The 26,606-nt window shown below is 44.3% G+C and overlaps 2 protein-coding genes across 2 annotated transcripts; one reads left to right on the top strand and one right to left on the bottom strand.

The window, feature by feature from the left end:
• Nucleotides 1–5,068: 5,068 nt before the first annotated feature.
• Nucleotides 5,069–17,028, bottom strand: toe1 (target of EGR1, exonuclease). Its single transcript, XM_083781942.1, is given in 11 exon segments — nt 5,069–5,354; nt 5,356–5,573; nt 6,546–6,831; nt 8,019–8,255; nt 10,350–10,515; nt 10,686–10,834; nt 12,756–12,869; nt 13,194–13,352; nt 14,261–14,357; nt 15,417–15,457; nt 16,871–17,028. Coding segments are annotated over 11 exon segments (1,854 nt in total). The 5' UTR covers nt 17,003–17,028; the 3' UTR covers nt 5,069–5,099.
• A 1,188-nt stretch (nt 17,029–18,216) lies between these two features.
• Nucleotides 18,217–26,159, top strand: LOC310870672 (uncharacterized protein; the record flags this gene model as incomplete). Its single annotated transcript, XM_083781941.1, has 5 exons — nt 18,217–18,307; nt 19,016–19,103; nt 20,569–20,767; nt 22,449–22,627; nt 25,674–26,159. Exons 1-5 carry the CDS (start codon nt 18,246–18,248, stop codon nt 26,157–26,159), a joined length of 1,014 nt encoding a protein of 337 aa, XP_083638067.1. The 5' UTR covers nt 18,217–18,245.
• Nucleotides 26,160–26,606: the final 447 nt, after the last annotated feature.

Below are 26,606 nucleotides of genomic sequence, written 5' to 3'. Positions count from 1 at the left end.
ACAGACAGTACATGTATTTTTCAGAATTAAATGGACACAATTATTATATATTTTGTTTTAATACAGAATGAGATCATATTGACATCGGTAATATCGGGTATCGGCCATAACGGCAATTAATTAAATTGATATCGCCCAAAATGTCTCATCGGCACATTCCTACCCTATTTACATTTTGAACATTTGAAAATAGCCAATAGGATAGAGTATGCACAGGCATGATTTTCCCATCAGGACACGCCCCTCCCCCCCCCCCCCCCTCATCTAGACTGAGTGGCAACACAATGAGCAACATGGAGTGTTGGAAGCGCTCGTTGTAAATCACTCAACCGTCCTGCCGTACCACCTGTTTCTAAATGTCACATAAATGCAGGAGGCAGCAAAATGTTGTGTTATTGAAAACAAGCACTTCCAAACTCTGACACTTGGAAACATAATCAAATGCAGGGCATTTATTGACAGAAAGTAGCTCATAACGTTTCTATCGTGGATTTTTATGAAACAAAAACGTTGCAGATAGAGGATAATTTAAGCTTTTCGTACAGCTTTGCAATGTTGGTGAGTTTAACATTGCTTAATGCAATCAGACAGGACTTTAATGTTGGTGAGTTTAACATTGTTTAATGCAATCAGACAGGACTTTAATGTTGGTGAGTTTAACATTGTTTAATGCAATCAGACAGGACTTTAATGTTGGTGAGTTTAACATTGTTTAATGCACTCAGACAGGACTTTAATGTTGGTGAGTTTAACATTGTTTAATGCACTCAGACAGGACTTTAATGTTGGTGAGTTTAACATTGTTTAATGCAATCAGACAGGACTTTAATGTTGGTGAGTTTAACATTGTTTAATGCAATCAGACAGGACTTTAATGTTGGTGAGTTTAACATTGTTTAATGCAATCAGACAGGACTTTAATGTTGGTGAGTTTAACATTGTTTAATGCAATCAGACAGGACTTTAATGTTGGTGAGTTTAACATTGTTTAATGCAATCAGACAGGACTTTAATGTTGGTGAGTTTAACATTGTTTAATGTAATCAGACAGGACTTTAATGTTGGTGAGTTTAACATTGTTTAATGCAATCAGACAGGACTTTAATGTTGGTGAGTTTAACATTGTTTAATGTAATCAGACAGGACTTTAATGTTGGTGAGTTTAACATTGTTTAATGCAATCAGACAGGACTTTAATGTTGGTGAGTTTAACATTGTTTAATGCAATCAGACAGGACTTTAATGTTGGTGAGTTTAACATTGTTTAATGTAATCAGACAGGACTTTAATGTTGGTGAGTTTAACATTGTTTAATGCAATCAGACAGGACTTTAATGTTGGTGAGTTTAACATTGTTCAATGCAATCAGACAGGACTTTAATGTTGGTGAGTTTAACATTGTTCAATGCAATCAGACAGGACTTTAATGTTGGTGAGTTTAACATTGTTTAATGCAATCAGACAGGACTTTAATGTTGGTGAGTTTAACATTGTTTAATGTAATCAGACAGGACTTTAATGTTGGTGAGTTTAACATTGTTTAATGCAATCAGACAGGACTTTAATGTTGGTGAGTTTAACATTGTTCAATGCAATCAGACAGGACTTTAATGTTGGTGAGTTTAACATTGTTCAATGCAATCAGACAGGACTTTTCTGTGTGGATGAATGGGCCAGAAAGTCGTTTTTGCCACTCAGTGGGCGTTCCCACATAGCTTCCAGGTACGATGATGTCACGCGCATAGTAGTGTGAGGTGGGAGGTGACTGATTTAACCTGTTGTGACCTTGATCAAGTCCATGATGCACAACAGGTACACAGCCACACCCAGCTCTGAGTCCAGTTCTAGTTTGACTCAGGCCAGGTGTGACTGCTTAAATCAGTCATCCTCCACCTCGCAACCGGTCTATCATTTGAAAACTTTAAATATTGGACCTTCTGTATAATAAGAACTTCTGCTTTAGGTACTTTTAAGTAGATTTTGATGCCAGTGGGTAATGCACTGATTTGAACTAGAATGTGTCTTTCAGATCACACGGTGACACTGACACTAGTTAGGTAAAGTTAGCTTAAGTTGTGGCAAATCTGCAAAAACAAAATGCTTACCACTAGCTTTCTTCACAGATGTGTTCATAAAGGTGTCTACTATCACAGAAAGACATGTTCCTTGACATTCATCAAGGTGTTTTGTATTGTTCTTCCATTTAATGTTATAGATTCATTTGGGTAGCCTAAAGAAAGCACCAAATGACTACATAGTGACTCCATAATAACACTCCATATTAGTGTAGGAGTGCTTTATACCTATAATTATACAACTATAACGTATAAGCCAATTGTAATTCATTGTTTATACTGCATTATAGACATAAGGGCTTATATAGGATGTGTTATTGGCTGAATTATTCAATGAGCCTATATATGATTCTCCATTCACTTTGTACAAAACCTTTTGGATAAATCTGGTACCCAACGATGAACACGTAGGCCTACCACTGACACCATGGATATATCCTTCCAAAGGATACATAACCATTACCATGCATTGAATTCTGTCTGGGCATATAATGAGGTTTATGCTTATATCATGAGTATATTGATATTGATTGATTGAAATATTTATTAACAGTTTGCAGAATTACAGTACATTACAGTTCATGCAAAAATTGCATGAACAACTAGTCAATCAAACTGCCAAGTATTCAATCAGTCAAAGATAAAACCTTGTTTCTCCGTTCTTGTTGGCAAACCACTTTATGGTGCTTTAGCGCCATCTTCTGGACTAGGGTGTGTGTGTGTAGGTATAGGGTAGAATGGATAGATCTAGTCTACACAATCTCAGCTGGTTCAGGTTAGCCCATTTTGGGTGGGAACCCCTTTTGGTGTTAGCATCATGTTATGCTTTTAGCTATTGAAAAATAGCAGATCTACAAGCTCATAGCGCGCCACCGAGTGGCGCGCTATGAGCTTGTAGGTCTGCTATTTTTGACAAACAGACATTTTTAGAATCTGATCTCAGGTCAAAATGGGCTTAGACATGCTCTGAATTTGGCATGGGACGGAATGGATAGTTTATGGCTGGTCATTCACATACTCAACAACCCTAGGAACTAGGGTAACAAGTCTACTCGCCCCGTTTCTGTTTTCCTCCCAGAATGTTCCCCAGTGAGGGGTGGGAGAGGCTGGACAGCAGACGGCTGGACTTTGAATTTATCTAACTATAAACTTTCATGACAGCAGAACAGCCTAAGTACAAATATAATTTATGAAAAGCTACTACAGTGAAGTCTGTTCACAGAAGTTGTTGTAGGATATGTGGGGATTATCTGACGAGGTACCATTTGAGGGGGCAAAACCCTACATATACTAAATAATACTACATTGTTTATAGGGTCAATATAAGTAATATAATATAGCCTTTCTACAGGAGTATCTTTTTATATTTTTTCCAAAAAGAATACAAACAGCCAATAGCATATTACAAAGTTATCCCCCTCACTGGGGAAAATTCCGGGAGGAAAAACGGGCAAGCACCGGGGCGAGTAGTCCAGTATTCGTAACTAGTACCCTAGTAAAACAATATCAAGATGCTTCTGGTAAAATATGACTACACTACAAGTGAAAGTTGCTCTGTCAAATGTGTACTTTAACCTGGAGTAGGCCTACTTTAGCCTGGCTTTTGTTCAGATTTTATTTGCTTTAACAAAACAAAATATACTTTAGTTGAATAGGCCTATTCCGAAGTTTGCTCAGCCTCAGAGTCTGGCTAAAACCGTGACCGTTGAAACCAGTAAAGACCATGACCAAGTATTTTATTCATATTTTAATAAGTCCATCTCAACACCTCGACTAGTCTGCTCTCTTAACCCATTTTGGTGTTAGCATTGTCATGCTTTAGCTGTTGAAAAAGAGCTTGTAGGTCTGCTATTTTTGAAAAATCCAAGAACGAACTGACATAGAAACTAGAGCTTTTTCAGAAAACTGTCAGGATGTAGAAGACATTTTTAGAATCTGACTTCAGTATGTAAACCTAAGGAGACACAGTTTAAACGTTTTCTTGTGAGTTATAATGACAGCCAGGGATGTTAAAAGGTATTCATTACAGTACTTTAATTTCCTTTTATACAAATACAATAAGCCCTGGGAAAAATAAAAATAAATCGGCATACATTCTGAAAAGAGCGTGTCCGGGTTGGTATTGTAAGTCGTCTAACCGGGCCCGATGAGGTCCAACAAAGTAAATCATAACAAACATAAAGAATCTGTACTATGAAACAAAAAGTCCTCCTCACATACAGTACACATCCCCCTTTGCTTTGAAATTAACCCATTCTGAACGGGAACCCATTTTGGTGTTATAGCATCACGTTATGCTTTAGCTATTGAAAAATAGCAGATCTACAAGCTCATAGCGCGCCACCGAGTGGCGCGCTACGAGCTTGTAGATCTGCTATTTTTTGAAAAATCGAAGAACGACTGACATTTTTTTTAGAATCTGATCTCAGGTCAGAATGGGTTAATCATCAGACCAGTGTGTGTCCAGTGGAAACCTCGTATGAATCTGATCTCAGGTCAGAACGGGTTTAAAAAAAGGTTTTTTAGAACAACCGATCCTACACAGACCCTTTGCTGGGTGGTGGTCTTTGAAATTAAAAAAAGGTTTGAGAACAACCGATTCTACACAGACCCTTTGCTGGGTGGTGGTCTTTGAAATTAAAAAAAGGTTCGAGAACAACCGATCCTACACAGACCCTTTGCTGGGTGGTGGTCTTTGAAATTAAAAAAAGGTTCGAGAACAACCGATCCTACACAGACCCTTTGCTGGGTGGTGGTCTTTGAAATTAAAAAAAGGTTCGAGAACAACCGATCCTACACAGACCCTTTGCTGGGTGGTGGTCTTTGAAATTAACCCATTCTGACCGGGCACCCATTTTGGTGTCGGCATCATGTTATGCTTTAGCTATTTAAAAATAGCAGATCTACAAGCTCATATCGCGCCACCGAGTGGCGCGATACGAGCTTGTAGGTCTGCTATTTTTGAAAAAAATCGAAGAACGACTGACATTTTTTAGAATCTGATCTCAGGTCAGAATGGGTTCATCAGACCAGTGTGTGTCCGGCGGAAACCTCGTATGAATCTGATCTCAGGTCAGAACGGGTTGTGCCCTGTGCCCTCCTCTCGGCCACCACGCTGGCTGCGCTCTTCTCCCACACCGTCTCCATCTTCTGGAGGTGGGCCTTGGACGACCTGGAGAAGGTGCTCTTGACGACGTGCAGCGGAGCCGCCTTCCCGCTCAGGTACACCTTGTTGATGCATTCTGGGAGCCATACGTGATCTCCCTCCTTCTTCTGCGTCGCCGCCATCGTCTCCTCCTCCTCCCCCCCCTCTCCCCCCCCCCGTGCCTCTCCTGCAGAGCGTGGCGGCGTGAGCGAAGATGTATCCCGTCATGAAGGCATCGAACCCGGCCCGGTGCGTGCCTCCTCCCTCCGGCTTCTTTCTCTTGGCGTCCGCCGCTGTCGCTGTCGTCGTCGTCGTCGTCGTCGTCGTGGGGGAGTTGTTGCAGCTGCCGTTTCCTAGGGATCGAGACCATCATGAATTGCCACGTACAATAGAAAAAGTGCCCTTCTGGGCACAGGTCTCCACCAGGATACACTGTAGGAATGTAGGACATTGCAGCTTGCCTTCATCTGGTGGTTGGATAAAAGGGCAACAAAAGTAAACTAGGGAGTTGGCATACAAAGTTATCCACAGATCCGTGCAGTTAGAGGTAAAAACACTTTTCGGCCAGTTATAGCGCCACCTTGAGGCTGAGTTGAAATTGTTCATGTGGCATTTCTTCCTCTGCCTAGTGGGAATGTGGGTGCACAATTTCACGGAAATCACGCGATGTGTTCATGATTTGCAGCATTTTGTTTGAAACTGAGCACTCCTGTGAACTTTGGAAGCCAATCTTAGCCAATCAGGATGGAGTCTGAGAAATCTGAAAGACCGGTTTCGTTGAATGGCTCTAGAGAGACTGTGTACCAATTTGCGTGATGTTTGGACAAAATCTGTAGGTGTACTGTGCAAAAACTTGTTTTGCACAAAGCGGCCTCCTGGTGGCGCTATAACAGGCCGTTCTGGAAAGTTTGGGGCAGAGGTTCATCGTTGGCATCCAGGGAGTGTGTGTGCAAAATTTGGCATCGACCGGGTTAACGGTGGCCGAGATTAGCTGCTCACGGACGGACGGACGGACACACGGACGGACGGAGTGCAAAACATACTCTCCCCCCATGCCTTCGGCCTGGTGGAGACAATAATGCATATCGTGGAAATAGCCGATCTACAAGCTTTACAACGTGCCGCAATGTAGATCGGCTTCTCTCTCACGCTACTTCTTTGAAAAGGGCGTATGGACAATAGAGCGTCGCAGTCCCGCCGCCATCGGTGTATGAATGTGTGTGTGAATGGGTGAATGTAATGCACAATCATACGTAAAGCTGTGATTATCTCAAATAGATGCGAATATCGCGATTGTGTAATAATTGTGACAAGGCCTATAGTACCGTTTCCTCCCTCCGGTCCCACGGGATCCATTTCCACACCGTTGCTCGCGTCATGGTCTGGTGCGGTGGTGGTGGTGTTAGCGGTGACGACGACAGCGGTGGTGGTGCCGGAGACAGGCGCGGTGGTGTTGGCGACAGCGGTGGTGGTGCCGGAGACAGGCGCGGTGGTGTTGGCGACAGCGGTGGTGGTGCCGGAGACGCCGCCCACGTCTCTCCATTCTCCGCTGTCCTCCCCCGCGCCGGTGTCCGGTGGTCCATGGCATGCGGCGCTGGTCCCTGGCCGGTCCTGGACATTATAGGGACCACAGTCATCATCATTAAACCCAGAGTACTTGATCAAACTGACCTGTAAAGAGCACCATTTTAAGTTTTAGGCATATTCTTTTTATTATCGCGATAACATCGTTAATCCATTTTTTGGGCGGGAACCCCTTTTGGCGTTTAAAACATTATGTTATTTTTTTTATTTTTTTATTTGATTATCTTTATTTTGAAACCTTCAGGTAATACAGTCAAATAAGATAATAATAAAAAACAATATATATATATATATATATATATATATATATATATATAACCACGATGCATGTATATTTCTTTTTTGAATGAAATAAGAAAATTATAATGACAACAATGTGATCATTGATCCTGCACCTGAAGTTCAAAAAGGAGTAGGAAGAAGTAAAAACTTATTTACTCCTACCCCCATCTTAAACATTCACCAATAAGTAATTACAATAAACATATAATCCAAGTATTACTGCATCCATACATACATACACATATACACACGTACATGTGTACATGTATGTAAGAATAGTAATTAATTTATAATTGAGCTATTGAAAAATAGCAGATCTGCGAGCTTGTAGTTCTGCTATTTTTGAAAAATCTTGAAAAATGTGGCCCAAAAATGTTTGAATATATTCTTTCAGAGCGAACATTTTTAACTCAAATCTTTGCTTCTGGGAGGAGGGGGTCCCTGAAACAACACATTTTCAGATGGGGGGTCAGCGGCCAATTTTAATATATTTCTGGGGGTCCTTGACATGAAATATTGAGCACCACCGATATAGAAACATGAGGTTTTTCAGAAAAAAAATACATTTAAAAAAAAGACATTTTTTGAAATTTCGACGTCAGGCCTAAATGGATTAATCACGCTTAACCCATTCTGAACGGGAACCCATTTTGGTGTTAGCATCATGTCGTGCTTTAGCTATTGAAAAATAGCAGATCTACAAGCTCATATCGCGCCACCGAGTGGCGCGATACGAGCTTGTAGGTCTGCTATTTTTGAAAAATCTAAGACACTTTTAGAATCTGATCTCAAGGTCAGAATGGGTTAATAATGAAACTGTCAGGATGTAATAGACATTTTTAGAATCTGATCTCAGGTCAGAATGGGTTTTAATATCGCCACAGTAATCTTGACCACGTAATTTCCAGGTGGTCCCGGGCGTGTGGCCCCACCTGTACGTCGGCGTCGGCGGCTCCTTCTTGGGGGTCCACCTCCATGCAGGCCATCTTGTTCTCGGGCGCGCCGTCAAAGATGGCGGCGCCCTCCTCTGCCTTCTGCCCTCTCCTCTTGTCTCTCTTCCTCTTCCTCCTGCTCCTCCGCTCGTCCAGCCCCTTCTCGTCCTGGTGGATGATGAGGTCGATGTCGTGGGACGCCGTGCACTGGGAACCGTGGGGACACCAGCCGAACGCCTGGCACGCACACACACACGCACAGGCACACACACAGGCACAGGCACACACACACACGCACACACAGGCACACACACACTATTGCCGTGACCGTGACCCCATAATATATTGAATAAAATGCCTGACATTCTTTTTTACTTTAGTCTGCAACCTCCTTTACCGTTAATATTAACCCATTCTGACCTGAGATCAGATTCTAAAAATGTCTTCTACATCCTGACAGTTTCATTATTAACCCATTCTGACCTGAGATCAGATTCTAAAAGTGTCTTCGATTTTTCAAAAATAGCAGACCTACAAGCTCGTAGCGCGCCACTCGGTGGCGCGCTATGAGCTTGTAGGTCTGCTATTTTTCAATAGCTAAAGCATAACATGATGCCAATAGCTAAAGCATAACATGATGCTAACACCAAAAGCTATTAGTGACAGACAATGCCACTGTTGTAGTTATCGACACGTTATTCAATATTCCAATACTAGTACTGCTTTAATAATGCTAAACGAATACACATTTGAAGTACAGAACAGAAATTGCAATAACTTATCCCTATTACTATTAGTACTAGTAGAGTATTAGTTTTTGGTATATTAGTTGTAGTAATTGAAGTGAGGGTGAGTGAGTGACCACCTCATAGAAGATTCCCTGAAGCTCTTTCATTACTTACTAATAGGGCATTCATCAAAAAATCGATTTATCGATTTATCGATAAACGAGTCACGAGTCGACTCGCAGCAGCGCGAGTCGAAAGTTGAGCTTTTTTTTTTTTTTTTTCCTCCCCTTTTTTCATTGCATTCAGAACGCGCCCTTAATTAAAAACCAAATGCAGCTGTGTAGGCTATGTGGCTCTCAGCGCGCGGTGTCCCACTATTGAGACTGGCTGAAGTCTGTTTGAACTGCGCTGTGTCAGAGAAGTAACAGATAGAAGCACACAAACGTTACCCCCAAACGATATCCCCCTCACCTCCGTGCTGGAAATATAACGTCTGGGTTCCCGAGGCTACATGCATGCTGACGCAATGACTGTCTGTTTCTGGCTAAGCTTTACGCGCAGCGCACATGAACCTCTCCGTCTCCGGTCAGTGCGGGTTGTTGTTTATTTGCATGGCTCAGAAAATGAGTAACAAATGAGAACGTTATCGAGTTGTGGAGGAGGAGGAGGAGGAGGAGAATAATAATGTCATATCTCTCATTGTGTTCTCGGTGCTGCTGCTGCGCTGTGTGCCAATACCACTACTTTACCTGGATAACATCATCTTTTCATTTTGACATGATTCACATGAAATAATAATCCTGTACCGGAACCGCGTGTAGCGTTTGGTTTCATTAATGCGATCGTCACAAAATAGCCTACAGCTGCTGCTGCTAAAGATACAAAGATTGGACATTTTTAAACGACGCAAAACTTAGAATTCCCCTCTTGCGTACCAGTGCCACGTGTCCCGCGGACCGGCACCGGTGTTTGGGAACCTCTGATATAGATGATACATGCACTGTGACTGTGTCATATTGGAGAGGCCACTGAATGCGCAGTGCTATATGTTTGACATGCTCTGTATTTGAGCGCGCGGCAGCTCCACCCGCCCCTGTTAAATCCCCCCCCCCTCCCCCCCCCCCCCACCCCCCCCCCCCCCGCCGCCAGAAACGATAAATCGACTTATCGATAAATTACTGTCCGACAAGTCGACTGGGAAAAATCTCAAGTCGTTAATGCCCTACTTACTAATACATGACTTTATTGCTTCTGGGACAATGCTTTTTTTTTTTTTTTTTACCCATTCTGTACGGGAACCCCTTTTGGTGTTAGCATCATGTTATGCTTTAGCTATTGAAAAATAGCAGATCTACAAGCTCATAGCTGCTATTTTTGAAAAATCGAAGAACGACTGACATAGAAACATAGCTTTTTCAGAAAACTGTCAGGATGTAGAAGACATTTTTAGAATCTGATCTCAGGTCAGAATGAAAAACTGTCTGGATGTAGAAGACATTTTTTAGAATCTGATCTCAGGTCAGAATGGAAAACTGTCAGGATGTAAGAAGACATTTTTTAGAATCTGATCTCAGGTCAGAATAAGGTTTTAAATAGTGCTTACCGAGAAGCGCTCGCAGACGCTGCCGGGCTGGCCCTCGGGGGAGGCCATGGCCGGACAGGCTCTGTAGTCCACATAGTCGGCCATCTGTCCGCCGTAGTGACAGAAGTCCACGTGGACGTGAGGTCCGGGCCTTCCCGCCGCCGCACTGCGACTGTTGTCCAGCTTACTGCAACCAGAGAGGGATGAGAAACGTCTTGATTTCACTCTGAGGTGGTATAGATGTACAGACACTGGGCCAGGACAGTGCATAGATACAGACAGTGGTTTGAGAAGCCATGATCCAGGGGGTAAAATCGAGCCTTTACGCCGACATACAAGTTTAGCATCAGTGCTGACCATTTCTTGTAGGCGTACTCCAGATAGGAGGCCGTGAGGCGGAGCTCGAACTCCGTGGCGTATTTGGTGTCGTAGACGCCGGCGGGGAACATCTCCGACAGGTCGGCGGTGAAGGTGGTCAGACGCTCCGGCAGGTGGGCGTAGAAACACTGGGAGGAGAGGAGGACACAGTGTAGTTTAAACACTGGGAGGAGAGGAGGACACAGTGTAGTTTAAACACTGGGAGGAGAGGAGGACACAGTGTCATTTAGAAACACTGGGAGGAGAGGAGGACACAGCATCGTTTAGAAACACTGGGAGGAGAGGAGGACACAGTGTAGTTTAAACACTGGGAGGAGAGGAGGACACAGTGTAGTTTAAACACTGGGAGGAGAGGAGGACACAGTGTAGTTTAAACACTGGGAGGAGAGGAGGACACAGTGTAGTTTAGAAACACTGGGAGGAGAGGAGGACACAGTGTCCTTTAGAAACACTGGGAGGAGAGGAGGACACAGTGTAGTTTAGAAACACTGGGAGGAGAGAAGGACACAGTGTAGTTTAGAAACACTGGGAGGAGAGGAGGACACAGTGTAGTTTAGAAACACTGGGAGGAGAGGAGGACACAGTGTAGTTTAAACACTGGGAGGAGAGGAGGACACAGTGTAGTTTAAACACTGGGAGGAGAGGAGGACACAGTGTAGTTTAAACACTGGGAGGAGAGGAGGACACAGTGTAGTTTAGAAACACTGGGAGGAGAGGAGGACACAGTGTAGTTTAGAAACACTGGGAGGAGAGGAGGACACAGTGTAGTTTAAACACTGGGAGGAGAGGAGGACACAGTGTAGTTTAAACACTGGGAGGAGAGGAGGACACAGTGTAGTTTAAACACTGGGAGGAGAGGAGGACACAGTGTAGTTTAAACACTGGGAGGAGAGGAGGACACAGTGTAGTTTAAACACTGGGAGGAGAGGAGGACACAGTGTAGTTTAGAAACACTGGGAGGAGAGGAGGACACAGTGTAGTTTAGAAACACTGGGAGGAGAGGAGGACACAGTGTAGTTTAGAAACACTGGGAGGAGAGGAGGACACAGTGTAGTTTAAACACTGGGAGGAGAGGAGGACACAGTGTAGTTTAAACACTGGGAGGAGAGGAGGACACAGTGTCGTTTAGAAACACTGGGAGGAGAGGAGGACACAGTGTAGTTTAGAAACACTGGGAGGAGAGGAGGACACAGTGTCATTTAGAAACACTGGGAGGAGAGGAGGACACAGTGTCGTTTAGAAACACTGGGTGGAAAGGAGGACACAGTGTAGTTTAAACACTGGGAGGAGAGGAGGACACAGTGTAGTTTAGAAACACTGGGAGGAGAGGAGGACACAGTGTAGTTTAGAAACACTGGGAGGAGAGGAGGACACAGTGTAGTTTAGAAACACTGGGAGGAGAGGAGGACACAGTGTAGTTTAAACACTGGGAGGAGAGGAGGACACAGTGTAGTTTAAACACTGGGAGGAGAGGAGGACACAGTGTCGTTTAGAAACACTGGGAGGAGAGGAGGACACAGTGTAGTTTAGAAACACTGGGAGGAGAGGAGGACACAGTGTCATTTAGAAACACTGGGAGGAGAGGAGGACACAGTGTCGTTTAGAAACACTGGGTGGAAAGGAGGACACAGTGTAGTTTAAACACTGGGAGGAGAGGAGGACACAGTGTAGTTTAGAAACACTGAGAGGAGAGGAGGACACAGTGTAGTTTAGAAACACTGGGAGGAGAGGAGGACACAGTGTAGTTTAGAAACACTGAGAGGAGAGGAGGACACAGTGTAGTTTAAACACTGGGAGGAGAGGAGGACACAGTGTCGTTTAGAAACACTGGGAGGAGAGGAGGACACAGTGTAGTTTAGAAACACTGAGAGGAGAGGAGGACACAGGGTCGTTTAGAAACACTGGGAGGAGAGGAGGACACAGTGTCGTTTAGGACTGAAATGGTGAACTGTGACCTGCTGTACGGGGGGGGGGGGTTGCATGCAAAGATGTTCTTTCGATACGAAGTGAATTGAAGGGTTGAAGATTAATGATTAATGACAGCTATACCTGGTAGAGGAAGGCCATGTCAATGAGGCCGTTGTGGAGCACTAGAGGTTTCCTGGCACGGAGGAGTTCAGTGAACAACGCACGGACACTCACACCCTGGTTGTCTGATCCTCCCTGGAAGACCGAGAGAGAGAGAGAGACAGAGAGAGACAGAGAGAGAGAGAGAGAGAGACAGAGAGAAAGAGAGAGAGAGAGAGAGAAAGAGAGACACAGAGAGAGAGAGAGACAGAGAGAGAGAGAGAGGGAAAAAAGAGGTAGAGGTAGTCGACAGAATCAACCCTGGGACACACAGTGAGCAGGCCTGCCTGCCTGCCCTACACCCGTGCATCATTCTACACCATACATGGGCAACTGGCAGCCCTCTGGAGTGAGTGTGGAAATATAGTGGCTCTCTCCATCGTCAAAGTTTCCCAGCCCTGTTCTAATCTACAGCCATACCTTGTTGTTGCCTTTGCAGTAGGGCACTCCCTGGGCGTACTGCTTGTTGAAGTCGAAGCCGTGCTGCACCAGGAACTGCACCGACTGAGGCTCGATGATGTACTCCTCGGAGCACAGCACGGTCAGGTTGTACACCTGGACCAGGTAGCTGTCTGCAGCCTGAGGAGGACACAACGCAAATACATGTTAATGTACTGGTATTTATGTTTTTTTAGAATTGCTCTGTTGTTTTTTTTCACCAGTAGCAATTAGGGGCTGGCGTAAGAGCCATTATGACCTAATCATGTTTTGCTGATTGACAGTGTCACTGCAGCTTGGTGAGTGTCGGGGCCAGCCCAGGTATTTAACCAGGCTCCTGATCCAGTGTCGGGGGCCAGCCCAGGTATTTAACCAGGCTCCTGATCAGGCACAGGTGTGTTGCCAGTGGCAGACGGCAGAGGCTAACAGCTTTCCACTGTGTTCAGGAGGGCTGGTCGCCTGCTGTGTTTGTTACCGTTTCTTTCTTATTATTTTATCTGTATGTTGTATATATGTTGTATATATTAAGTATAGGACTTTAGGCACTACAGGTAGTAAAGTCAGCTGTTCACCGGCAGGTTTCATGAATGGAAGGAGAGGGGGTGAACGGGGAGACGTCCAACTTTGTTGACCGCATCGCTTTATGAACGCAAATACAATGCTATGCTACCTATAAAGGACTATTCATAGTCTGGATTTTCGGTGGTGAGGTGACCACCGGAGCTGAAATAACGCTGAGCGGTGGTGAGTAAAAACAGAGAGAAGGGCTGGAGCGGTGGCGGTGGTTTGCTCTTCACCGCGGCTCGTGACGTCATGTTGTAGTTCGGTGGTAAACTAACCACCGAAAATCCAGACTATGTATGAGCCTTAACCCTCTCCCAACCCTTAACGCACCCCTCAACCAACCTTAATCCAGTCGGACCAATGCTATATGTCTAACCAAAGTATGCCTCCCCTTTAGGGAACGTGTAACATGTAACTCATGTCTAGAACCAACTAGAGTGTTGGTTCTAGACATGAGTAAAGCAAAGAGGAACAACTCATTTCACCTTATCGTCCAGTGTTTTGTAGCATGCGATGCCCAGAGAGAGGATGGAACGAGAGCGCGCTGCGTGGCATATGGCTTTATATCGCTCTTCTATGCATCTGGAAGAGACATGGAATTCAACGTCAAAAACAGCAGCTGGTAAAAATTAACATAGTCCTCTGAACTAAAACCAAAACTGTGAGCCCACTAAAATGAAATGAAAACTATTTCACGGAGATGTGTCAGTCAAGTTCAGCTCCTGTCTTGGCTGCTTTTTTTAAATAACAAAAGCTGTGTTTTAACTGGCTGCATAGCCATGCACATACGTGTGCACGTGTAGTGAGAGGACAAACGAGGACAGAGTATGAATGACGCAGCATCTCCTTACTAGACTCAGGAGTGCACTAGCCATGGTTCATGACTCTCGTATTCATACGAGAGTCATGAAGAAACGTCACCCTGTTTTTTGCGCTCGCTGCATTTACAAGATTTCCGTATATATAAACATTCAGATTTCAAATATAAAGTACTCACAATTTGTCCCACGGGTGTTAGTTAGTAGCAGCTCCAGCGATTAGAATTTCCGCATCCCGCGTTTTTTAATAAAAAGCATTTTTATCCGAGGTGTTATTTTGCCATTGGCTTTCAACTACGCGCCCCTATCGGTCGAGAGGAGGGTGGCACTCGGTGTGTTCGATATAGGTACGCTGACCGCCCTGCCAATACAGACTAATAGGCGAGTGCGCTCCCGGTATGCAACTGTGGATTTCCCAAACGAACCCCGTTTGAAAAAAGAAGCCGGGGAGCTCGGACAAAAATGCTTTTTATTAAACAACGCGGGACGCAGCAATTCTAATCGCTGGCGCTGCTACCAACTAACACCCGTGGGACACTTTGTGAGTACTTTATATTTGAAATTTGAATGTTTATATATACGGAAATCTTGTAAATGCAGCGAGCGCAAAAAACAGGGCAAAGTTTCTGCATGACTGTCATGATAATCATCATGGCAGTCATGTTCCAGGGCACTAGACTCAGGAGTGCACCTGAGTGCAAGAATCAAAAGCTGCCATCAACATTACATCATACTCTCAAGCCTCTTGACTCCATTTACACAGACATTTTACTGAAGATGAATGCAGAGATGACATTAAGAAGAAAAGAAGACCAAAACTCACTCAGCCAGCAAGGCTTTCCTGTTCCCAAGACCACTGAGTTCCTGAAAACAGCAGACAAGACACTGGTTATTATCATCACACTATAGCTAAGCTGGCCACACCAGATTCACAGTCTCTGAAAACCACTCCGATTGACATACAGTGAATTGAAATCATTTAGTAAAAACCAGAGGTCCATATGGATATCCGTGGATATGCACGGCTTGGGATATCCGTGGATATGCTCCTGATGAGGAGGATTCTAAAAACGACTTATAAATCCTAAAGCCTTGTTTATACTTCACTGTGCAACGGTGCTATGCTGGAAACCCTTTCGGAACCCTCGGTTACCGTTTCTGAATTTTGGCCGACAACATCTCACCACCAACACTCAAGCGGCGGCGTGGCTCTCCGTGAACATCTGTCATCTGCATCCCATGGAGAGTGGAATAACCACTCGGGGACTCTGGGCTACCGTCGGCCAAAATTCAGAAACGGTAACCGAGGGTTCCAAAAGGGGCTTAAGTGTGTAGTGTGTAGTGTGTACATCTGGAGTAGTATAGCTCTGGTCCATAGCTCTAATGCAGGGTTGGGCAACTTTGACGATGGAGAGGACCACTATATTTCCACACTCACTCCCTAGGGCCATATATTACTGTCGTAGCGAAAATAGCCGATCTACAAGCTATATTCGAATTGGAATCCTGAAAATGTACATTTTTATGCAATTTCAAATGCCTTTAATTATACGTGTGTTGAAGCAATGAGCTACTAATTTAGACTGAAGTAATTAAAGCGGGTCATGTTTTGCATGTTGTGGAATTGTAAACAGCTGGAACCAATATTATTATATCAGTATTCTGATATTAACCTGAGGGCCACATTAAGTGAAGGTGGGGGCCGCATGTGGCCCCCGGGGGCCGCCAGTTGCCCCCCCCCTTACTCTAATGCATTGCATTAGAGCTATGGACCAGAACTATAGTAGTAGTAGTAGTATCATGTGTGTACTAGACTACTCAACTCCTATGCCACCAAAATGTGGAACGCCCTACCAACAGTCATTAAGACATGTGAATCCCTTGACTCCTTCAAAACCGCTCTCAAAGGGCACCTATACGGACGGCTGCAATTCGAAACTGGCCTCTGTAAAATCTGAATCCCCCCCCCCCCCTTTCCCCTCACTGTATATGTATCTTTTCCCTTTTTGCTTCCTATATATGATGAATTCCTGTTCTGTTCTTTAGCTACATAGAAATGTCTATTTGTACGTCTCTAAATGTTTTGATGAATTGAACAAGGTGGACCCTCTTGTAAACAAGTGTAATGCTTAATGAATTGGGTCGTCCACTCACAGTTAACAGTCTTTGTATTGAGTTTGTGCTTGAAATGTACTGTGAATTCTACAAACTGTTAATACATCATATTTCAATCAATCAATCAAATGTATGTGTGTACTATATTACTACTCAACTCACTGTATCCACTGCTATGAAGGAGGACGTTCTGATGGCCAACAGCATCGCAGGCCACAGCTCTTTGAAGTTGTCATTCTGAACATCAACCACTGGTACTATCATCATCGACGAGGAGGAGGAGGTCGTATCCATGATCACGTCTTTTGTTGGATTTAATAATAATTATGGGCTTAATAAGTATTATTTGTTTCTGCGAAATAAGAGTATAGTTCAAGGATAAAAAAAAAAATATATATAATAATACCAAGAATGTCAGCACACTGAAGCTATATCACACTATAGCTAACTATCCTAGCAGTGTAAAAGCAACAGAGCAATGTTCCGACATGTTGACTATAGCTAAAGACACTTAATATAATTAATATCTGCTATTGTTTTTACTTTTATTAATTGGGTTTGGTGTTTTCCGAAGCTGCGTTGACTCAACGTGCTAAAGATGTAAACACTAACAGCGTGGAGGAGGAGGAGGAGGAGGAGGAGGAAGGGGTCCTGGCTGAAGGACCCCCTCAGGCCACCATAGCCCTGCCTGATAAAAATAAAAATAAAAAAATAAATTAAACTAATACAAAACATTACGTATTTTTTGTGGCGTTTTCAACTTCATGTATGACATCCTAATTTGTACATAAAAACACGATGTTGCTTTAGTATCGTAGTTAAGATTTCAAACTATAACTCGAATGAACCCAACTATCATTGTATTTTTATTTTTTTTTATTTATTTTTTGTTATTTCATTTATATTGTTTTTGTTATCTTAAATTATTATTTTTGTGTCCTACTGTTTATATCATATGTCTGTGTATGTGTATGTTTGTTTTTGTATGTCTGTACTAAATTATTAATGTTATTTGTTATTCGTTATTATATTGTTTTGATGATGACGATAACTGGGGGGGGGGGATGGGGTGAGGGAGAGAAAAAAATGTTATGTTCAAATTGTTGAAACCTATTATTACCAATAGACATTTATTAAAAAAAAAAAAAGATTTCAAAATAATTATTTATTTTTAATCAGGAACGAGCTGTCCTCGGCGCCTGATTACTATAGGGACAAGTGCGCCATTTTGGCTCCGTTGGCTCAAAACAAAAGTCAAACAACCGCTGTGTTCACTGATAAATAGCATCATTTTGTGTGTAACCTTAATTTAAACATTACCTCACAACGGCCGTGCGTTTGTAAGACGAGTTCTGATGATGCGACATTATTTATTTCGTTTTGTTTCTTTTACCTTCCCTCCCTCCCTCGCTAGGTAAAAGTAAGTGATGCATACTGTATAGTCCGACGTGCGTGCAGCTATAACGTCATCACCATTTAGCGTTTTAGATCTTTTATAGTGTTATTATTAATTATTATTATTATTATAATAATTATAATGGGTGGCTGCTCGGCTCCCAACTGCTCCAACTCCACCACCATAGGGAAACAGCTGTTCAGGTGGGTCCACCCCCCCTCCCCCTCTCTTCCCCCCCTCCCCCATCCATAGCACTGTACTTTACTGTACTTTTTTTCCCTGCTCTTTTTTTCCTTTTTTATTATGATGATTTTCTGTTTTTATTTTTATATATATATATATATATATATATATATATATATATATATATATATATATTGTGTATATTATATTTGAACGTCTCTAAATGTTCTGATGAGTTGAAAGTTGGTGGACCCTGTTGTAAACAATAAGTGTTTTATTTGACTTAATTGTGCTTTCGTTTGAAATGTACCCATAATAGGTTCCAATTCTGCAGTGGCGTGCACAGACATTTAGAGGGGCAGGTGCTCAAGTGAAAAAAAAGGGCACCTTGTGCAGCACATTTTGGGGCGGGAACCCATTTTGGTGCTTTAGCTATTGAAAAATAGCAGATCTACAAGCTCATAGCGCGCCACCGAGTGGCGCGCTATGAGCTTGTAGGTCTGCTATTTTTTTTAAATCGAAGATTTGATCAATGTCACCGCATGGTCCACACACTACAAATTAAGAAAAAGAAGAACTTTTTTTTTTTTTTTTTTTTTTTTTCAAGAGCACATTGCCAAAAGGGCAGGGGGTGCTCTAGCACCCCCTAGTGTATCTGTGCACGCCACTGCAATTCTGCATACTCTGAAATAAAATATGTTAAATCAATCAATCGATCGATCGATCAGGTTCCCCAAGGACGCCATCAGGAACAAGAAATGGGTCGTCAACTGTAGGAGAGATTTTATGCCAACTGATCACTCCCGACTGTGCCAGGTAAAAAAAGAACTGATCACTCCCGACTGTGCCAGGTAAAAAAAGAACTGATCACTCCAGACTGTGCCAGGTAAAAAAAGAACTGATCACTCCAGACTGTGCCAGGTAAAAAAAGAACTGATCACTCCAGACTGTGCCAGGTAAAAAAACAAAGAAAACAAATCATGCCACACATGATTGGTGGAAAAAATACTCAAATGTTTTTACTTGAGTAGAAGTATCAATACTGCAATGTAGAAATACTATATCAAGCACCAAAAGCAAAAGTGGGCGGCGGTGGATCAGTGGGTAGAGTGGCCGGATGGGAACCGCGAGGTTGCCAGTTCGAACCCTGTGGGCTCCTCCCCCAGAGTTAGTGTCGAAGTGTCCTTGAGCAAGACACTGAACACCTAATTGCTCCCGATGTGCTGGTTGGTGCCTTGCACGGTTTCCTCTGTCGTGTGTGTGTGTGTGTGTGTGTGTGTGTGTGTGTGTGTGTGTGTGTGTGTGTGTGTGTGTGTGTGTGTGTGTGTGTGTGTGTGTGTGTGTGTGTGTGTGTGTGTGTGTGTGTGTGTGTGTGTGTGTGTGTGTGTGTGTGTGTGTGTGTGTGTGTGTGTGTGTGTGTGTGTGTGAATGTAATGCACAATCTATGTAAAGCGCCTTGGATAAATTTGGCGCTTTATAAATGCACCATTTAAAAGTACATATTTTGCAGAATATATTTAAAATATATATATATATATTTTGTTAAATGTAGTAAATGTACTTAGTTACCTTTCCACCACTGCAAACTGTGCCAGGTAAAAAGTTCAATTCGAATGCGCTTTATTGGTTGTTTCCCAATGGAAACAAGCCAATAGGCTTTCTTGGATTCATCCCTTTAGCTTGTCCATGCAAACTGTTAATAAAGTATTCAACCAGACGAGAGTAGATTAATGTCCACAGCTGAGCTCAGCCTATACTCCCCCTGGCCAAAGTCCTGATTAAGCCTCGACTGATGGACAAAGGACACATGTAAGCCTGAGAGTACAGAATGGTTCCATTTGCAAACTGTCAAATGTAACTGTCAAAAAAAAAGCTAAACAGAATCCAGGTCTGACGAAATTAGCGTCTCAGCGAGCGCAAAAACGCAGGTCTCATTGAAAATGAACTATAGGCGCATTATACCATACATGCCTCCGCTACATCTGGAAAAATCTGCCTTCAAGTGCGCTGCAGCCCCACACACTTGGAACACCTTACAGACAGACTTCACTAAAATACAGCTCTCTTCCTTCTCTATATCGCTTTCAACTTGGCATATGTTGATGTGTTGTAATCTCGGCACCACTGAAAAAGAGGGTCCCAGCCCTCAGTGTGTTCTCCGAGAACTAAATAAAGGTTGAAATGAAAAAGAAATATGGCTTCGCGTTTGAAAGGCCCTTTTATACTGACTGTATCATAGCACTGTATTTTTGTAACCGTGTGTGTGTGCGTGCGCGTGCAGGACCACTTTGAACAGAGTCAGTTTGAGGAGATCGCCCGGACGCCTGCCGGAGGCAAGAAGCTGAAGCCCAACGCCATCCCCACCGTCTTCAAGGAAGGACCGCCCCTGAAGGACCCTCCGTACCCGGTCATCACCAACACCACCTCCACCTCCACCTCCTCCTCCCCATACCTCCTGATGCCCCTCAAAACGGAACCAGGTAACACACCCTGTAACAGACCTGGGCATTGTCCCACAAACCCAACAAAGGGACATGGGGAGACTAGCCTCCATACCCAGGCATTCATTTCGTCTGCGCGAAAGATGAAAGCCTGGAAAAAGCCGTGGGCTGAACCAGTCTAAAAGTGGGAGTCAACCCTTCCGGGTGGGCGTCGCTATAAATGATGTGACGTATAGCGCTGCACTAGGGGGGAGAGGAGGGGCCAGGGGTGACGGACAGATCGATGAGATCCAATCAGGGTGCGCGCATTTCTGAGGCGCGACCCGCCCCTCTAGACCAGAAATGTCTCTGCTTAGGTCAGGCTATGGGGAGACGGACAGGGCCTTCACAGTGGCTGCCCCTTCTCTTTGGAACTCACTCCCAACTCACATCATCAGAGCTGCCCCCCCCCCCACCTTCCAAATGTTCAAAAGCACACTCAAAACCCAGCTTTTCAAACTGGCTTTCCCTACATAACCCCCCCCACACACACACACACACACACACACATACACCCCCCCTTCTTGTTTGTCCCCTTTGATTTAGATTTCTAGTTTTTAAAGAAGAATTCCATGCTAGAATGCTTTCTTATCTTTCTTTGTAGTTGTTACGTCCCCACCAAAGAGGTCCAGGTGGGTTTTTTTGTGCAAAAACTCCTTATTGGCTATTTTCCCTACCATAAGCCCTACATGAATTGCATTGCATTGAATGGGAATTGAATGGGGCTATGGGGTGTTGTGCTAGTTTGCTTATTTCCATCGAAAGAAGTAGTAAAGTGTGCCGCTTGGGATATTATTTACATTATGAAGAGAGGATATATACAAAGAAATTATAATTTTGAGCAATGGAAATAAGCGAATTAGCACAACACACCATAGCCCCATTCAATCCCCATTCAATTCAATGCAATTAATTTAGGGCTTATGGTAGGGGAAATAGCCAATAAGGAGCTTTTGCACAAAATAACACCTGGACCTCTTTGGTGGGGACGTAACGACTACAAAGAAAGGTAAGAAAGCCTTTTAGTATGGAATTCTACTTTAACCTTTTAAACCTTTTAAATAGTTTTCTAATAAAATATGTCTGTACTTCTTTCTGTAAAGCGACTTTGGGTACCCAGAAAAGCGCTATATAAATCGTATATATTGTTATTGTACGGCCCGCGGGCCAAATACTCGCCAATGATTACTTAAGATAATTAGAAAATATAACATACTTTCATTATCATATCGGTGGACTAAAACCCGCATTGCTTTTATTTAGAAGCCCATGTATTCTCACACTTATTCACACTTACTGTATAATGGCACTGTTTCTACTGTCCTGTACCACGAGGAACCGGGGCGATATAATTCTGTCGGTGGCTTATTGCTCATGTACGAACGGGGTTATTAACCCATTCTGAACGGGAACCCATTTTGGTGTTAGCATCATGTTATGCTTTAGCTATTGAAAAATAGCAGATCTACAAGCTCATAGCTCGCCACCGAGTGGCGCGCTACGAGCTTGTAGGTCTGCTATTTTTTGAAAAGAATCGAAGAACGACTTGACATTTTTAGAATCTGATCTCAGGTCAGAATGGGTTAATCATCAGACCAGTGTGTGTGTGTCCAGTGGGAAACCTCGTATGAATCTGATCTCAGGTCAGAACGGGGTTATTAATAACCTCCTACCTCCTCAGTGGACAGAGAGCTGGGCTTCGGGGAACACGGCTACGCCCGGCGCACCCCTCTGCCGGGCCTGGACGACGACGAGGCCGACGGGGCGGCGGAGGAGCTGCAGCCGCCCTGCACGCACTGTCAGCTCCTCAGGAAACAGCTGCAGGAGCAGGAGAGGCACACTGCGCGTCTGCAGAAAGAGGTGAGCAGGAGAGGCACACTGCGCGTCTGCAGACAGAGGTGAGCAGGAGAGGCACACTGCGCGTCTGCAGACAGAGGTGAGCAGGAGAGGCACACTGCGCGTCTGCAGAAAGAGGTGAGCAGGAGAGGCACACTGCGCGTCTGCAGAAAGAGGTGAGCAGGAGAGGCACACTGCGCGTCTGCAGAAAGAGGTGAGCAGGAGAGGCACACTGCGCGTCTGCAGAAAGAGGTGAGCAGGAGAGGCACACTGCGCGTCTGCAGAAAGAGGTGAGCAGGAGAGGCACACTGCGCGTCTGCAGAAAGAGGTGAGCAGGAGAGGCACACTGCGCGTCTGCAGAAAGAGGTGAGCAGGAGAGGCACACTGCGCGTCTGCAGAAAGAGGTGAGTGTTGTTTTCGTCGACTAAAACTAAGACGGAAAATGTTCGTCGACTACCTCTTTTCACTGACTAAAACGAAATAAAAACGAATCTATGATGACTAAAACTAAGACTAAATATACTGACAATTTCGTCAACAAACAAAAAACTAGACTAAAATGTTAGGAAGGGACTAGTGGACAAGAGATCCAGTTTTATGCTGGGTTGCATGCTGAAAATAGCAGATATACAATCTCGTTGTCTCGCGTTGTGAGATTGTATATCTGCTATTTTCAGCATGCAACCAAAGTGTAAAATATGTCACTACAACGACATCAAGGCCTGTCAAAACACATTTTAGTAGACTAAGTCAACTGTAGATTTAGTCGACTAAAATCGTATGACATTTAGTCAACAAAAACTAGACTAAACACTAGAACATTCCAGGTGACTAAAATGTGACTAAAACTAAGTGAAAACTATTCAAGAGACTAATGACTAAAACTAAAATAGAAATTTGCTGCCAAACACAACACTGGTGAGCAGGAGACGCAGCGCGGCTGCAGAAAGAGGTCCTGGGTTCGACTCCCGCCTCACTGTGCCCATACCCTTGGCGGGGTGGGCGAAAGGGTCTTTCTGTGTGGAGTCTGCTTGTTCTCCCCGTGTCACCCTAGGGTAGGTACCCTCACAAAAGACATGCAGTAATCCTGGTCTCTAAAGTACCTCCCCCCTTGGCCAGCCGGGGCGCCTGATGGAACTGGTTGGAATAACGTGTTCCTTCCACGCGCTACGTCCAAATGGACGTAGCGCGTGGAAGGAAGCATGAGGTCAGTCCGTTGCTCTCCCCACCCAGGTTGGCAGAGGAAGTGTAGCGGCCAGGATTACAGATTAGATAATAGACGCCTACCCCCTTTTTGAAACTAGCTCCTCGCCACTCGTCCTACACACTTCCACTCGGTTTTGAGCATAGATATATCAATAATAGAGACGGCACCGGGATCCCCCTCCCATCCACTTGCATTGCATTGCGTCTCTGTTATTTATATATCTATGCTCAAACCGAGTGGCGGTGTGTAGGGCGAGTTGAGTGGTGAGGAGCTAGTTTAAAAAGGGGCCTTGGTGAAAAAATGGCTTTCAAAATTGTGGGATAACAAAAAAAAGACGAGAAAAGACAGAGAACACAGCTGCAGAAAGAGGTCTTTCTAACGCAGTGCTTCTCAAATGTTTTCGTCACCCCTGTACTGTACTGTACTGTACTGTACTGTACTGTACTGTACTGTACTGTACTGTACTGTACTGTACTGTACTGTACTGTACTGTACTGTACATTACCGTTTCACCCCTCTATTACACTGTTACTTACATTTAACCTTGCATTCATGTCATATTACGGTACGCATAAATGTAAATCTTCTCTGCTAAGATGCAGTGTTATGTGTATACAATTTACAATTTACAATTGTAAATTTAAGTCGCTCTTAATCGCTCTTAATCCAGAGCGACTTACATTAAGCAAGAACAAAAGCATGGGAATACATCACATAACAGCATTTATCATGAAACATGCGTAAGCTAAGAAAGTAACAGTGGAATATCTATATAATGAAACTATACATATAAACTATATGTACATATATACTACTATGCTATACATATGTACTATGGCATGCTATGACTATATACAATGCAATTATAGTGCTGTCTACATAACATGCTATAAGTCTGTGTCAAATGCTATCTAAGTCTACAGAAATGCTATCTATGTACGTTATGTGTAATGAGTACAACTGGAGAGGATGGTGGTTTCCATTAACGATGGATTGAAAATAGCTTCATAGACATTTAACCACCTGAACGCCAGCGAATTTAACCTGAAGAGGTGGCTAAAAACAAATCAAATCTGTAATCATGAGTAACTATTCAGCACTATTTCGTTTTCATCACCGGTGTCATTTTTCCACTTCACTTTGCAGTTGTTCTGTCCCCTGTGCCATGTTGATCTGTTCCTGTATTGTATTGTATTGTGTTTTTGTATGGACATGGTGTTGCGTGGTTGCACATATGCACAGATGGCATCATCAACGCATGGTGTTGTTGTGTGCTGGCACACTATACACTATGTCTTTCTTTTATTGTATTGCATTGTATTGTACTGTATGTGTAGTTTTACTAGCATTTTAAGAGCCTGATCTATTTTAAATAGCAGATCTACAAGCTCATAGAGCGCCACCGAGTGGCGCGCTACGAGCTTGTAGGTCTGCTATTTTTGAAAAATCTTAAAAACGCGGCACTTCTTTTCATTTTATTTCGACGTCAGGCCTATTACACACTGGTATCAGATGGTATACAATCGATAATCGAGTACACAACTTGCATTATCGCAGTTTGTGGGCTTCGGGAAGATGTTTCTTTTATCTTTAATTATAACCCTGTCTCTCTCTCTCTCTCCCTCTCCCTCTCTCTCTCTCTCTCTCTCTCCCTCTCCCTCTCCCTCTCCCTCTCCCTCTCTCTCTCCCTCTCTCTCTCTCTCTCTCTCTCCCTCTCCCTCTCCCTCTCCCTCTCCCTCTCCCTCTCCCTCTCCCTCTCCCTCTCCCTCTCCCTCTCCCTCTCCCTCTCCCTCTCCCTCTCTCTGTCTCCCTCTCTCTCTCCCTCCCTCCCTCCCTTCCCCCCCCCCCTCCCCCTCCCTCCAGGCGGAGGAGATGAAGAAGCGTCTGTTCCGTCTGGACCGCGTGGAGAAGAGCCTCCAGAGCTTCCTGTACGAGGACCAGATCCGCGCGCTCTCCCTCGCCAAGCACTCGCGGCGCGCCGTGTGGTCCCCGGAGACCGTGCTGCGGGCGCGCAAGGTCCGCGCGGCCGTGGGCACCAAGGGCTACGAGTACATGCGCGAGCTGGGCTACCCGCTGCCCTCCTACCGCACGCTGTGCAACCGCCTGGAGACCAAGATCATGGTCACCGCCACCACGGACATGAGCCCCGAGGAGCTGGCCGAGCTGGGCCTGGGCCTCATGGCCACCTGCGGCGGTGGTGGTGGTGGTGGTGGTGGCGCCGGTACCAGTCCCTCGGCTGACGCCGTGGTGGTCGAGGGGGGGGACGAGGAGGAGGAGGAGGAGGAGGAAGAGGAGGAGGAAGAGGAGGAGGAGGAGGAGGAGGAACTCATAGCCGGGGTCTTGTCCTGAAGCGGACCCCCCCCCTAGGTGCCCCTCCTCCTCTTTGCACATTAACCCGTTCTGACCTGGGATCAGATTCTATACAAAATGTTCTTCTACATCCTGACAGTTTTCTGAAAAAGCGATGTTTCTATAATTATGTCAGTCGTTCTTCTTCGATTTTTCAAAAAACAGCAGACCTACAAGCTCGTAGCGCGCCACTCGGTGGCGCGCTATGAGCTTGTAGATCTGCTGTTTTTCAATAGCTAACGCATAGCGTAATGCTAACACCAAAAGGGGTTAACTGTTTGGATTATGTTGTTACAACGACAGCGGGGGGGAAAAGAGACATGTGATGCCCGAACCGGAACAATGATTGGCTGACGTGCTAGCTGCTTGCAATTAGGGGTCAGGGGTCGGGAATCTCTGGGTAATAACCCGATTCTGATTCAGAGAGGGCTACGATTCGATTATAAA

This window comes from Protomyctophum parallelum (assembly GCF_964188405.1).
Source record: "Protomyctophum parallelum genome assembly, chromosome: 14".
Lineage (NCBI taxonomy): Eukaryota > Metazoa > Chordata > Actinopteri > Myctophiformes > Myctophidae > Protomyctophum > Protomyctophum parallelum.
The sequence above is the reverse complement of the archived record's forward strand: the minus strand, read 5'-3'. Positions and strand labels throughout refer to the sequence as shown.